Source organism: Rissa tridactyla, chromosome 2 (genome assembly GCF_028500815.1).
Source record: "Rissa tridactyla isolate bRisTri1 chromosome 2, bRisTri1.patW.cur.20221130, whole genome shotgun sequence".
Taxonomy (NCBI): Eukaryota; Metazoa; Chordata; class Aves; order Charadriiformes; family Laridae; genus Rissa; species Rissa tridactyla.
The window spans coordinates 166,033,212-166,047,438 of record NC_071467.1 but is presented as its reverse complement, the minus strand read 5'-3'; the positions used below and the strand labels follow the sequence as shown (position 1 = coordinate 166,047,438).

General features: G+C 45.7%; 1 protein-coding gene across 7 annotated transcripts in view; it reads left to right on the top strand.

The window, feature by feature from the left end:
* The first annotated feature begins 986 nt into the window (after positions 1 to 986).
* Positions 987 to 14,227, top strand: part of ALS2CL (ALS2 C-terminal like) — a 48,939-nt gene continuing 35,698 nt past the window's right edge. The window contains exons 1-2 of one of the 7 annotated variants that reach the window (XM_054191283.1): positions 8,213 to 8,392; positions 9,829 to 9,945. In XM_054191283.1, the coding sequence (XP_054047258.1) occupies positions 9,835 to 9,945 (111 nt within the window). In that variant the 5' untranslated portion in view covers positions 8,213 to 8,392; positions 9,829 to 9,834. Of the gene's footprint in view, positions 1,074 to 1,120; positions 1,793 to 8,212; positions 8,393 to 9,338; positions 9,434 to 9,828; positions 9,986 to 14,227 lie in introns of those variants that run through there. The other 6 variants (XM_054191285.1, XM_054191288.1, XM_054191287.1 and 3 more) reach the window with 6 other exon arrangements.

Genomic DNA, 14,227 nt, shown 5'->3' with positions numbered 1-14,227 from the left:
GGCTCTGTTAACACTGCTCATTTTACTGGGTGCACATTGATTCTTTTAGTCAATGTGCTTTGAAATACCTTGAAGCCGAAGTGATGGGCACTGTGCAGGGTTAGATTGTTTAGAGGGAAATGCCCCTTTATCATGCAGAATGCTGTTCCTGAATGAGTGGGAAGAAGGCATTTAGGGGAAGTTGGAGGGTCTCCTTTCATGCCTAAGTGGGATCACCTCTGCCCAACCACCCCCGAAGTCCCCATGCCCTCCAGCAATCAGTTCCAGACCTTCTCTACTCTCCTTGCACTTCCCCCAGAGCAGTGAGGTCCCATGCCCACTGCTTCCCTGCTCTCCCGGGTGTTTGGAGATCTCCAGCCTCCCAGTTTCCCATCGGTCTTCAGCCCAATCATGAGCAAAGAGAAGGCAGCCTCCGGGCAAGAAAGGAAAGTTGGGAGCCAAGAGAGGGGAAAAGCCAGGAGAAGGAAGGAATAGACTTTCTTAAATGCCTTTAGCTGCAGTTTAATCCCCAGAGCATCACAAAACATTTTTCCCTTCATCTTCACAGCTCCCTTTTAGGTATTTGAAGGTTGCCCTCGGTCCCTGCAGACTGTGGCTAGGAAACCTCATTTGTAGAAGTGTGGAGGCTGCATTTGTTTTCAGCTGGCTCAGTCATAACTTGCCTGCTTTGTGCACCACAGAAGCACGACCAGCTTCCTCACAGAGATGAAGGCAAACTCGGGAACACCCCTAATGCTTGCCTAGGGGGAGCGGCAGCCACATCGCCTGTCCGTGGCTGCCGTTTCCCTTTAAATTCTCTAAAAGCCATTCAAGTATTGAGTTGCTTGCTGAAACCTTAATGTGGAGACTGGCCAAGTGATGGCAGCCTGCCAGGGGTTTCCATGTCTACCAAGAATGTTTTGCAGTGCACCTTGGGAGGGGAGCATTACTTCCTCGATTTTTTTTTTTTTTCTTTTTTTTCCCCTCCCCTTAAAGTGAGTAAATAAGCAGCTGAAAAGTTAGAGCAGGCAGCTTTCATCACCAGCTCTTTCCATTCACATGGCTACGTACCGTGGCTGACAGCGCAACTCATGGTAAGAGGGACTTTTTGCTCAGGTGGCGTTCGGCTGCCGGGAGATGCTACTAAACTGCTGTTGAAGTGGTCTTGTGGGAGATTGTGGTCCTATTGGAAAAGAATTGGCTCTGTGCAATGACGAAGATCAGGGGGTTACAGCTTTGAAAATGGGGTGATATTCAGTGCATGACAGTGTCTCTCTCCAAAGTTTATTGCTTGGGTATTTTGTAGGGTTAGAAAAGGATGCACCCACGTTTAAAACGCAAGTTTGGGGAGGCTGTGAATTCAGCAAAATCCTACCATCTCTGCCTCCATAAAAAAGGAATGCTGCTCATTTCCTACTCGCGTCGAAGCAAATATTCACAAAATCCCTCCCAGTGCTAATAGGGCGTGTGCCGCGGGAGCAGGATATAATGGTGCGATTCACCAGAACTCTGTGGGACAAGGTGCCTTTGTTTCTCCAGCACCATGTTTCTGGGCGATTGGACCTGTTATGTAGCCAATGTGCCTCATGGTTGTGGGTGGCTTCCAGCCCAGTGGGACAGGACCTTGCTGTCCCCACTTAGCTGCTGAAGAGAGAGATTGGATAAGGCCAAGGTGGTGCTGTGGGAAGGTTGGTCAAAGGCAAGGAGAAGGACGCTGGTCTCATGTGGCTGCAGAAGGAATGTCACCTCCTCCTGGTTTGCTCTGTCTCCAGGGACAGTGTTGCAGTGACTTGTCCTTGCTCTTACAGCAAAGGTATGTTGCTGGTGGCCTGTCTGGTCTATGCTGCTATCTCAAAGGGGGATTTGGGAACTGGGAGGCACAGGAATGGGGGTAAGACTGGGCCAAGACTTGCTCTACCCTTCAGAGTTGCTCATGTTCTGTCTGGCCCTTATCTTCTCCCACGCTGCCTGTGGTTAAGGAGAGCCTTTCCCAGCCCTCTCAAATCAAATGGTGGCTTTCTCAGAAGGTACCCATAAAACCCATCTGGGTGATGGGGAGGGACTGGTCTTGGCCACACAAATATCTTGTGCATTAAGAAAGAAAATCTAGTTGTTTTCTGTTCTCCATCCTCCTTCAGTGAGTCTCTTGTCTATCTGTAGCTCTGCACCTTTACTTCTCTTTCATGTCTCCACGTGCCATATGCCTCTGGCTATCGGATTCCTCTGATCCACCACCTGGATGCATCTGACATAGCTTGTGAAGGAGTGGGAAGAAGGCTCCAGCATTGCGGCTGGGGTTCTGCCACCGTGCTCAGAGCATTTGGAAGAGCCCTGGTAAAAGTCACTGTCCTCCTGCAGTCAAGCACTTAGACCTCTGTGCCATTCCCTGGCTGGGCTGTTCTGCAGTACAAAAGACTCATGCAATTAAGTACTTGCTTATCTCACTGGTACCACTTCTCTGCTCCAATGTAGACAAATTTTCATGTCATTTTCAGAGCCAGAAGGGTTGCAGTCATTCTGCTACAATGAAAGAGCAATACAATATTTTTTATTATTATTACACTGTTTTCTAGAAACTTATCCATCCAACCAACTACGGACGGGCTCGTGGATTCCGATAACTTTGCAGAGAGAAAGAAGCTGTTCTGAGCTGAAAGATGACAGCTTGGTGCTGACATACGAAAGTGGGGTTTTTTTTGGTCTGTTTTCCTGTTTTGTGGCTATCTGCATGCATAACAGCTCCTATGGAATTAGGAGTAACTGCCAGAGGCTAGTGTTTATTTTCCTCTTTAGCAAGGCCTTTAGTTAGACAAGCTACCACAGAGCCATAAACAGTTTGGAATCATGAGTCACGTTTCATTCTTGTAACTAAGTAGGCATCATGGGTTTATTTAAAAAAGGCTTCCTTTTGTATGTTACAGAAAAGTGATTCTCAAATAGAGTCCCTGTGCCTCTCTTGGTCTGGCTATCTGTCACTGTCAAAGGTAGCTGCTCTAAGGATTGGTATTGCTATGTGTTTTGTTCTGTGGAATAAGAATTAGAATTGCTTTACTGAACAGTAAACACATTAGTTGTGTAACGCCATGTGCCCCAAGTGAGCTTGTGCCTTTGGATATGATGTGGGGTTGGGTGTTATTGCAGAGGTGCCTGGTATCTTCCCAAAGTGTCAGTAAATGATCATGGCTTTCCAAAGTTTTGAAAGCAATGTAGCTCCCTGACCTTTGGAGGGCGCTATGGCCAGATGGATGGGCTTCCTGATTGACTCCTCTGCCCTTAGGGTAGAGGTAAGTACCACAGGTCACACGGAAGGTGGCATGAAGGTGTCACATCTTGAGATGGTGACCATGCCCCCCACGACCATCTAGTTCTCCTGCCTTGGCAGCCTAATCTTCTGTGCTGTGTGGGACAGGGGGACGATGGGACCAGTTGGTGCAGCTCATGATGCACAGTTTCAGCACCACCTCGTTGTAGCTGGAGTTTGTCCAACGGGCTAAGGAACTGGTACAGCTTGACTAACAGGCACATGAAGACATGTTACTCGGGTACTTTTTGGTCCTTGGATCAGGACCAATGTTTTGTCCCTCATGCTGATGGCCAGCATGCCCACTGTTTGGTTTTTCCCCTTTCCAGCTCTACCTGGAGAACCAGATACTACCTGGTGAAGGCCATCAGCCAACAGCTACTGTCTGTGCAGGGTCTTGTCAATGCCTTTTGAAGGACCTTGTGCTTCTACCAGTCAAAGAACTTGTAGAGAGTTCCTGCTGGTGGTGGACCTTCAGCAATGCTAGTGCTAAGAACTGGGTCTGCCATAGACCTGGCACTGTGTGGACATGTAATTGGAGACAGATCCAGGACCAACTGTCATCTAATAGATCACAGCACAGGTTGGGGTGGACTTACCAAAGGTCACGTAAACAGCTAGGGAAATGGTATTTAGGTCATCTGGCTATTCAACTAAGGCTGAAATGTCTAGATTGTGTACATTTCAGGGATTAACTCTTGACTCTTCATGCTGAGACCCTGTGTGGGATCAATACTGTGACATTTAGTTTGCATCTGAGCTTTCTGTGTAGCAGACACTGAGACTGGAGGTTGTGGGAAGAGTCAGTCTCTTAATTTTATATGGGGCTTCCCTACGTAAGGAAATGAGTGTGGTAAGGAAAGATGTTGAGTACATGGTACTAACTTTTCCATGTCTCCTCTCCTTATGCTTGTTTTCTGCCTGTCCCACCTCCTGGCCAGTCCTGTGTTGCAGTCTGTCCCTGGTCTTGTTTGATTGTCACCTCTGTCTCTCATGGACAGGAATATAGATGCAGACAGACATAGGACTGTTTGCAGCGCACGTTACCTGAATTCTTCTGTGCATCGTGACATGAGTCTGGAGAATTTCTAGAAGTGTTTGATTTCTATAGTGGTTTACTGCTCAATGGTTGCTCAGATGTAGAAAACACTCTGTACCCACTGTTGATCCCAGTTTCTTGTTCCTTGTTTTCTAATCACTCCTGCCTTGCATGCCTCTCTTAGCCTTTAGGGAAAAGGCTTGTGTTGCCTCAGTGAAAAGAACCAGGACAAGTTTAATTATCAAGAAGGTTGTGAAACTTCTTTTGCATGAGATATGAATAATTGCACACTTAGCTCCTGTTTCCATGCATAGTTTCCCAATGGTATGCACAAATACCGTGCTTCTGGGCTTGCGAGGCACAAGTTAAAGAGTATGTGCTTGGATCAGACATCCATTTCTACTTCAGAGTCCCCTGCATGAGTGTGAATCTGAGTATTTCAGCTTGTTGCTGCTGTCTGGGGTGGGTGCTGTGTCAGAACCTTAGCTGTCTAAAGCATAATAGCTCCAATGAGGTCCAAGAGCTATGATTGCCCTATTCCCTGCCAAGGCCTTGGATGGTCTGTGGCAAGTCCGTAGCAAGGCAGCAGAAATATCAAGCTGGTGCTCACTAGGATTTTGGGCCTGGTGTCATCTTCGATTTGCATTGCCTCCTCCATCTCCCAACTCGGTCCTCTTTTACTTCACACTGATGCGCATCCAAAACTTTTGGGATGTCTTGAGGGGTAAGGTAAATGAAGCTGCCGATTTTTAAAAATAGCTTTTGGGAAGGAAAATAAAGCTATATGATGCTATGATTTATGCTAGGAGGAACTATCTTTTGTTGGAGAGGGGAAAAGAATAGTTTATTTTTCTCACATCTTCAAACACTCTCTACCTAGGGGTGAGCAGGAGCCAAGGTTTTATCGAGTGATGCTGTGGGAATGGGAGGCTGCAAGCTGTTTGCCACTGCTCTGGGGCATGCTTCAGTAACCCGGTATTGGAGCTGGTATAGTTAAGGATATTCTTGTAACTGAGTGAGTCATAAAGCAGCTATTTCCAGAATGGTTGGTTCTCGTAACATGGGGTGGTATTGCCCTGGTGATAGAAAGATGTGCTGGCCAACGGAGCTGACTCAGCATCACTGGCCCCAGAACACAAGAATTTGCCTGGGACATAGTTTCAGCAGAGGAACCTGGACTATAAATAGGCTTTGGTTCAAAAAAAAAAAAAACAAAACAAAAAAACAAACAAACAAACAAAAAACAAAACAAAAAAACCCAAAAAACCAAAATGAAACAAAAACTTATTGATGGAAAAGACAACTTGTTTCAGGGAAGCTGTATTTTTAGGAAATTATGAGACACTGGCATAGGTTGCCCAGAGGAATTGTAGATGCCTCATCATTAAAGTGTTCAAACTCTTGTTGCATGGGGCTTTAAGCAACCTGATCTAGCAAAAGATGTCCCTGCCCATGGCGAGGAGGTTGGACTAGGTGATCTTTAAAGATCCCTTCCAACCCACACCATTCTATGATTCTATGAAAGGAGACGTTTTCTCATGAGGTACAAGTTGGGGTGAGATTTGATGGAGTTTTCTGTTCTCATGGCCAAAAACCCTAAGCAGGAGGAGCAAGGTGAACTCCTTCTCTTAGAGTTTTCTTGATCAAACCTAGTTTGGTGTTTCTAGAGGGGTAAATGCTTTTAACTGGCAAAGGTAGTTGAATGCCAATGTTTTGTGCCATCTATTTAAGGCCAGACCCCTTGGAGACATCATGTTCATTGGTGCCACTGCACTGTAACTGCCTCTCCCTGATCCCTTGAGTGGATGTTTCTAGTAATGGTGTTAAGTCTGGCTTTAAACCATGTTCCCCAAAGTGACACGTGCAAGCATAGGAAACAAAGTTTTAAAACTGTAGGATTTAAAAAGACTTAAAAAGCAGGAGAGCAAAATATGAAGCCTGAACCACCTGATATTGCTTTCTGTAGACAAATGAGTGCCAGTAGCATCCCCTAAGCTCCTGGTTAGAAATGATATTATGTGCTCTATGTTTAAGATCTGTGGCTGCAGATAGCCAGCAACAATTTCATTAATAACGATCTGGTCGGATAATGGGAGAGAGACCTAGAGCTGATAGGGAGGATTTCTAAAGACTTCCGTAGAAAGCCACTGTGTTTATTTAATAAAAACTGTTAGTGGAAGAAGCTTAGTTCTGACAAAACTCCAGGCATAGATACCTTTTTTCAAAAAGAAAAGCTCCATCTGTCAATCCGTGCCTGATTTTTTGTTTTGTTTTATTTCTTTTTTACAATTGAAAGTCTCTTGTGTCTACTTTCTCTTTTTTTTTTTCTCCCAAGATCAGAACGAGACTCTTTGTTTTCATGTTGATCAGGACTAAAACTTACCTATTTGCAAAACATGTCTATAGGTATGTTTTTTTCCCCTCCCCCCCCAAATCAAAGCAGGATGGGGAAGCAATTGCAGTATTACATTTATGAGATGAGAAGCATGTCTCATACACAGCCTCATACACAGATGTTCTTGAAACATCTCTGTCCTCATCACTGTCCTGTCTGCTGCAGAAATGTCCTGGACAGTCTTTATCTTAAGCTCTATCAGTCTTTATCTTAAGGAAATACTGCCTATACGATATAGGTGATGGACCATGTTGTGTCTCACCCTTCATATTCAACCCAAACCTAATCTGGTTTTAAAGGCTGGATGTAAAGATGTCCACAGTGCTGAAGGTTCCCAATGTGGATGCAGAGGAACTGGAGTGGTCCTAGCTTTAGGATAGCTTGGTGGTTGCTCAAGTAGTCATTTTTCGCCCAGTGTTTTAAGGCAAAGCAACAAGAATTCATGCTCTGACCTGTGGCAATCTGGTAGCTGCTGTACAATCATCTGAGTTGTCTGTGCATTGGGGACAGGTTAGATGATGGTGGGAAATATGGAAGCTGAAGGTCTTACCTCTGATGAGGACAGCACGTAGGGGGCAGGAATGTGAAGCTGGAGGTCTCACACCGAACATGACATTTGTGCAAATTCTGAACATTTCAGGAAAACTAACTGAGTGACTGGAAACAGATTTCTGCTGAGGAAGCACAACCAAAAGTAAAAGATGTGTCCCGAACCAAACTGTTACACCCTTCTGTGTCATCACAGTTTCACCACAGCTTTACTGGACTAGAGTTAAAAAGAATAATGGGGGAAAAACATGAGTCCAATGCATGCACAACAAAGCCACTTGACTAAAACTGTACAGAAACAAGCCACAAAGCTGAGCTTGAGGCCCAGACCCAACTGCACTCAGTGGGTTGAACCAGCAGACCTTAGATGTAAGGTGGGCTTTCCAGTGTCTGTCTGCCCCAGAAGAGCAGAGCTCCTGAGCCTTTCACACAATGCCACAGAGGAGCTGGAGATCCCCAAACTTGTGTGCTCAACAGGGAAATGCTCAGCACTGGGACCTCTGAAAGCCTCTCACCTTTCTGGGGCGCAGGCACTTTCATAAGCTATGCCAGGGAGCAGTCTCTGTCCATATAGGGTCTGGAGGCTGGGAACTCCTCCTGGGCTCAAGCACCCACGCAAAGACTTTGAAAGGACTTGAGGTGTCTGTCTGCCATGCAGTCCCTTGTGGGTGAGCACTTCCTCGGGATGTGGAAAACATGATTTCATTCCAAATTTTAGACTGAAAGAAAAAAGGTCTGTAATTGCGCCAAAGTCTTGATCACCAGCTCTTTGACTTCGCAGCTTGCAGAGCAGGTAGGAGGCCGGCGGTGAGCTCATTGCTCACTCATCCTTTCCATTCCCAGTCTGCTGTCCTTCCTTGGTATTGTTCCCCACTGTGTATGAGGACTGCTGCTTTAAGGGCTGCTGCTCTGCCTGCTTGTGTGGTTTAAACCATTGTGTTGAGGCAGACAGTGAGTTATGGGCACGTTCTGCTCTGAAAAGACCCCAGGAGTCTGGGAAAATGGGAAGGAAATCAACACAATAGAAGAACCTTTCTGAACAAAAGGTGATTGAGGCATTTCTTGTCTCCTGTTACACCCTGAGCATCCTCGCTGTCGAAACCGACTTGTCCTGATCTCTCAGCCCACAGTAAGTTCCAGTAGTTTGTAAAAATCCTTGAAATCCTATAGCTGGGGAGGAGGCAAGCCACTGAGTCGTAACATGTTGGAGCGCCTGGGAAAGAATGGGGCTTTGTTAGGGCTCTTCAGCAGGCTCTGAAGCAGAAGGGGAGGGCATGGGGCTTTTGTAAGGCAGTGTATCTACTCTTTCTGGTGTGGAAAGCAAGTACATGGTGGCGGTGGCTGCTTCAACAAAATGCTTGTGGGGATATGCTGTAATTGTGGATCAACTGGAAAAAAATGCTTTCATGCTTTAGGAGGTGGGATAGTGGCTGAGGCCAAAAAGATGGGCTGGAGAGGACTCTGGGTCCTCCTTATAGATGGACTTGGGGGCTTGGGGTTTGTTTTTAGGTTGGTTTTTTTTTTTTTTTTTTTTTTTTTTGAAGGAGGGGAAATAGTTACTGCTGGCTGAGGTGTAGCAGAGGACAGACCTTGCATGCATCACGTGCAGGCTGTCACACGCTCTCCGCAGGCTCTGAATAGCAGGAAACATCCAGTTTCCCAGGGTTTTCCGTCTGTGAGCTACAGCAAGCACAGAGGTCGCGCGAGGGGAGAGAGTGGCAGAAGAAGGGGAAAAAGCACAGGAGCTTCATTTGGCAAACTGCTGTGGGAATGCTCTGTAGGTGAAAAGGGATTAGAGCTAAGAAATGCCGTTGCACAAAGTAAAACACATCCTGTCTTTTTCCCTTTCAGTTTCCCCAATGTGTACGCTGCAAGAGCACAGATCCCAAAATTTCTTGTCCTTTTAAAAAAGGCAAATAACAAGCAATTGCTGTAGAAACCCTACGTGCATGGGTTTCGTAACTGTCTCTCTGGGCTCTGTGGGTGTCTCATCTAATGAACAGGCCCAGATCTGTGTTTCAGCAAACGAGGCGGCTGGACGTGGGAGGGAGAGGTGGGAGGGGAGAGCGGCGGTACTGGGAGCACCGGGTATTTCAGGAGTCGGAAGCTCAGAGGAGCTACTGCCGTAGCATTTACCACGGGGGAATTTTAATTGGCCACCTTATGCGAGGTACGTTGCTCTACGCGCTGGTTATTTTTGGGTTTCGTGACCAGTGTTCGTTAGTTGGTTGTTTTCCCGTTGCTCCTGAGGCTCAGTTTTATGTTTAGACATGTACCATAGGAAGGGTGTTAAGACGAGCCTTAGCGGGCTGAAGGGACTGTTGAAGGTTATGTGCTATAAGTAAAAGTCCTGGGGCAGAGTAAAGTTTGGGAATGTTTTCTACAGGTAGGAATTTTACCTGTGCAAGGGACCAAAGTAGAGTATAAAATGCACTTGCGTGCACCCCTGTGCTTCATCTTGACAGCACATAAAGAAGGTACATTGTCTGTAAGCTGTTTAATTCCCAGTATGGTCTGGCCTTGTGGCATTAAACCCTCTGCGTGCTCTCACCTTGTGTTTTCCAGAAAGGGATGCTGGAGAAGCCTGTGCACGCGCGGTCCCTCTCCTGCGGGCAGCTATCTGATACTGTCTGTGTTGGGGCTTGCTCCTGTTTTGCAGGAGGGATTTTCCACTCATGCCAGGTGAGCAGGCAGCCTCACCTGGCAATACAAGCCTGATGAAGTAAGGCTGGAAACCGCGCGTTCACGCTGAGGTTGCACAGCTTGCCTGGCAGAGTAAAGAAACCAATACCCAACTAATTAGTCAGGGCAAGAGAGGTTGATAAGCTTGCCTGGGTTTTTGCAAGGGAGGGAAGCAGTCAAGAGCTTGCAGGTGTCTTAGGTGTTAAGTGAAAAGTCTGGGTCAAAGGCCCGGTTATAGGGGAACAGTAACCCACTCAAGACTCTTTAAAACTAACAAACAACTATGTGTTTAGAGCCAGAAGAGGAGGAGCTGCAGTTCACAGGAGGGACTGTTTTTAAACTTTAGCTTAGTTTAATTTGGACCCGAACCAAGGCCCTGTCTCTTTGTCTGTGGAAATTTCCTATGGCCTGGAAGCTTCCTAGACCTTGTAGCTTCTCCCTGAACTTGGTAGTTTCATTACTGTTGCTGCAACGACTTTAATTCCCAATGAGCTGCAAGACAAGATTTTTGAGGATCTGCAAGGAAACCAGGCAGAATTGTCCTTCAGGATCCTGCCTGCAATTTAGTAATGCATTTTGGAAGGAAACAATATCAGCAACTTCAAGAGGGATGAGATAAATTCAAGGACAACAGGTCCATAGGCAGATACTAGGAACAGGGTTGCACCTTTGGAGATCCCTAATGCAACAGTTAGTTGTTGAGGAAATACAAGAGGAATGAACCTCAGAAAGTGGCCAAGCTTCTGTTTGTTCTCTAAATAATAGCTCTTATTCTTACTGCTAGACTAGCTGGACCACTGGCCTGAGCTGGTCGGCTAATGTTTACATTCCTTTTGAATTGGAAAGGGCTCATGCAAAGCACTTTGGGCACAACAAACAGGAATTTTCTTGTGAAACAGTTTTGTCAGAGCTTCTGACCAGCTCTTCAGGTCATCAAAAGACCTGGGTTTTGGCACTCAAAGCATTTCAGTGAACTGTGGCGTCTCAAAATGATGATCAGAGGTTAAGAAGCGCTGGTGACTCTTTGCACGTCTGTCCTGCCTTCAGTGGCTTGTAATTTGTCCTCCAAGAGCACCTGAAGGGAATGATGAAACACTAGAAGCTTCCTACTACACTCAGCCTTTGGTAAAGGCCTTGGGCATGAGAGGAAGAAAAATTTGGTGGTTCTTCAGCTGGGATTGTTGTTAATGTACCTAGCCATGAGTGTGTTTAAGAGACTCACACAGAAAGTGGAGAAAGGCTGAGTGTAGAGATTAAAGTAATCCAACAAAGTCTTCCCCCCCCCCCCGCCTCCATTCCTGTTCCTTTGTACGGACTTCAGCCCTGCCCATTTTCTGGCAGGTATTGGGGATGCTGTGAAGTGCTTAGACTTTGCCTGGGTCACTTAGTAAGGCAGATCTGGGAGGCTTTGTAAGTGGCATTTTGGAGTGATATGTCGTTAGCTTTTGGACATTGCCTCTAGCATAAGCAAACACCTGTGAGATGAGAGGAGAGGCAAGTAGTGGTGTCAAAAGCCAGGGCAACTAGAGGATGGATCCAGGGCCTCACTTATGAATATTCAGCAGAACCAGCCATCTCAAAGGTGGCTATTCTCACGGTTTTATGATGATTTTCTGTCTTTTTAGCACAAAGGAAGTGAAATCCCTTCTGGTCCTACTCAGGTTCTGGAAGTGCTGAGTGGAAAGGGTGGTTCAGAGGGCTGACATTGCTGTACATTGAATTCCATCTCATCTGTGAAGCAGTTCTGCTATCAGTTCTCCCATTGTCCCAAGGAACGCTCCTCTGATATTGTTTGTGCCTCTGGGTTTCCAGGTTTCCAGGCTGTAATTCAGACTCTGCTTATCAGAGTCTAACTCAAAACTCCTTCAATGTAAATGATAACACACATTCTAAACCCCAGACGTGTAGCAGTCTCTCATTTTTCATGCTTTTTGAGGCTGTGCTGAAATCCCATTTGCTTTGGAAAAGCAGAGTAGGCATATTGGGAGCACGAGGCCAAGGGAGAGGAACACCTGCTCCCAAAGCTGATACAAGAGCTGTGACACAAAAATTGTCCCTAGCTGTTATCTTCTATCTTTCCCATATTTCCACTCCAATGGAGAATTATTTAGTCCCCTTTTCTCACGATCTTTCCTTTGCTGCCTCCAAGACAACCTGTAGTTATTTCAGATTTGGCTTGGAGTTTCACCCAGTAATCCCAAGTCATTCTGTGTTGCATATGAGTCGCTGGGTCAAAATAGTTATGCTTCTGCATGCATAAACTGCTTGTAAGTGATAACCATAATGATAATGGGAACTACAAGGCCAAGGGGGATTAAACCACGAAGTAAACATCTCACCTGCAGGCCTTGTCGTACTCGTCTTGTTATTTGCAAAGGCTGAATGATATCCTTAATTGTGTTGACAGTGACCTTCTCTAGCCTTAGTTGTCAACAAGTAAAGGGTTTTATCTGAGCTGTTTAATTCGGTAGCTAGTGGAGAGAGACCAGGTATGCCCTAAGGTCTGCTCATGTCACTAAGGCTGGGTGAAATTGAGCTTTTCACGTGCCTCTTTAGTTACAAAGGGAGTCTGCAGTGGGTAGTTCAGCCTTCAGACACCAGAAAGGGCAAATGGCTTTTGTCCTTTTGCTGTCAACTAGAGGTTTATGGTTGTTTTCATTAGGCTCAGGAGTGAACTTCCTAAAAGGAAAATGAGCTTCAAATTTGGGTTTGGGGAAGCATGAAAAAAAGTTGGGTCAGATAAGGCTTGTGTAAAGCTTTTGTGTTCCCTGTTTCTGGGGGTGGGGGGTGGGGTTGGGGGGGGAAAGAGAGAGAAAAACACACTCCCTTCCCCCACACATAGCTTCCTGTTTTTCTGTGTCAAAGATGGAAGAAAATAAAAGTCTGGGGGTAAAAAAAAAAAAAGGTTCTCCTTGGGCTGAAAAATCAATTATACAGCCTTGGTGCTTTCTGAAGAGAGTAGTGAATGCTCGTTTGACCCTTCATAAGCTCCTTGACACACACTGCTATCCTAAATTTGTTGAGATTTTAATGTGGTTGATATTTCGGCAACCTTGCACGGTGTCTTCTTTCAGTGCTTGAGGTCCTGCCATGGAGGTGACCACAAACAATTTTATGACTGATACAGAAAATCAGCTATACCAAGCCAGGATATCTCACCTCTTATAATGTAGAAGAACATGCCTCCAGAACACCACCACAAAAACTGGGACAGGTTGTAGTAATACTTCTTCCATATGTGCTTCTTGCCTCCTCAGGGACTTCCTGAGCTGGAGTTGATGCTTTTGTTTTTATTAGCTTTTAATTGATTTTTTTTTTTTCCACCATAGACTTATCCAGCTGCTTTTGAAAGCACATATGGTATTCTCATAGCAATGACAGACTCTTGTGACAGTGAGTTCAATGGCTTAATTACGCATTGTGGGGTTAAATGTCCTGCTGTTTGTTGTGACCTGGCCTCACAACTTGAGGGTAGAGGTGGTTGTGCTGTGCCCCAAACGTTTGCTGTGTGGCCTTGTCTGTGTATGAACATGGACCAACTGAAAGCCTGAGGGTCTTACATTCGGGGTGAGAGTTCTGATGGGTTTGTTAATTTTCTTGTGTTTTTAAATTACGTCGTGCACTGTGCCTACCTACTTTCATTGCTGCCCTACTCTGCAATTTTCCCTGGTAAAGATAATGTTGAATGAGATCTTGCCTACTTCCTTCACATGGCTGGCATTGGCATGTTCCCTGTACCCCATGCTAAAGTCTGATCCAAGTAATTGTTACCTCTTTTCCTCTCTTTCTCCTTTTTATGCTGCTAAGGGCTGTCTTGGGATTCAGGATTTTATTGTCTTTCTGCCCCTTTTATTCCCGATTACCTCTTAACTCCCACATTGTGTCTTTCTAGCTGCTTATGAGATGGCTCCGGTAAGTTGAACATTAATTCATCCCAAGTCATGATGATCTGAAGCTTGACAAGAGCAGAGTCTGAATGGAAGAAGTTGTTCCAGCATGTTGGTGTTGGTTAAACAAAGCCTGGAATTGTTTTTCCACATGACAGAATGGTTTTTGTGCCAGCCTGAATACAGACTCAGTGGGAGCGTGACACGTGAGGGGGGGATGTCCTTTGGAAACACAATTAAGATGCATGAGGATACTTGACCCCTAGAGAAAAGCAGCAAAGTTAGGGACAGAAAGAGGAGCAACATCTCTTCATTGGCCACCAGAGTTTGCCCCCATGGCCTAAGAAGCTCTGGAGTTTATGGACTCTGAGCTGGCACTACTAATTGAATGACAA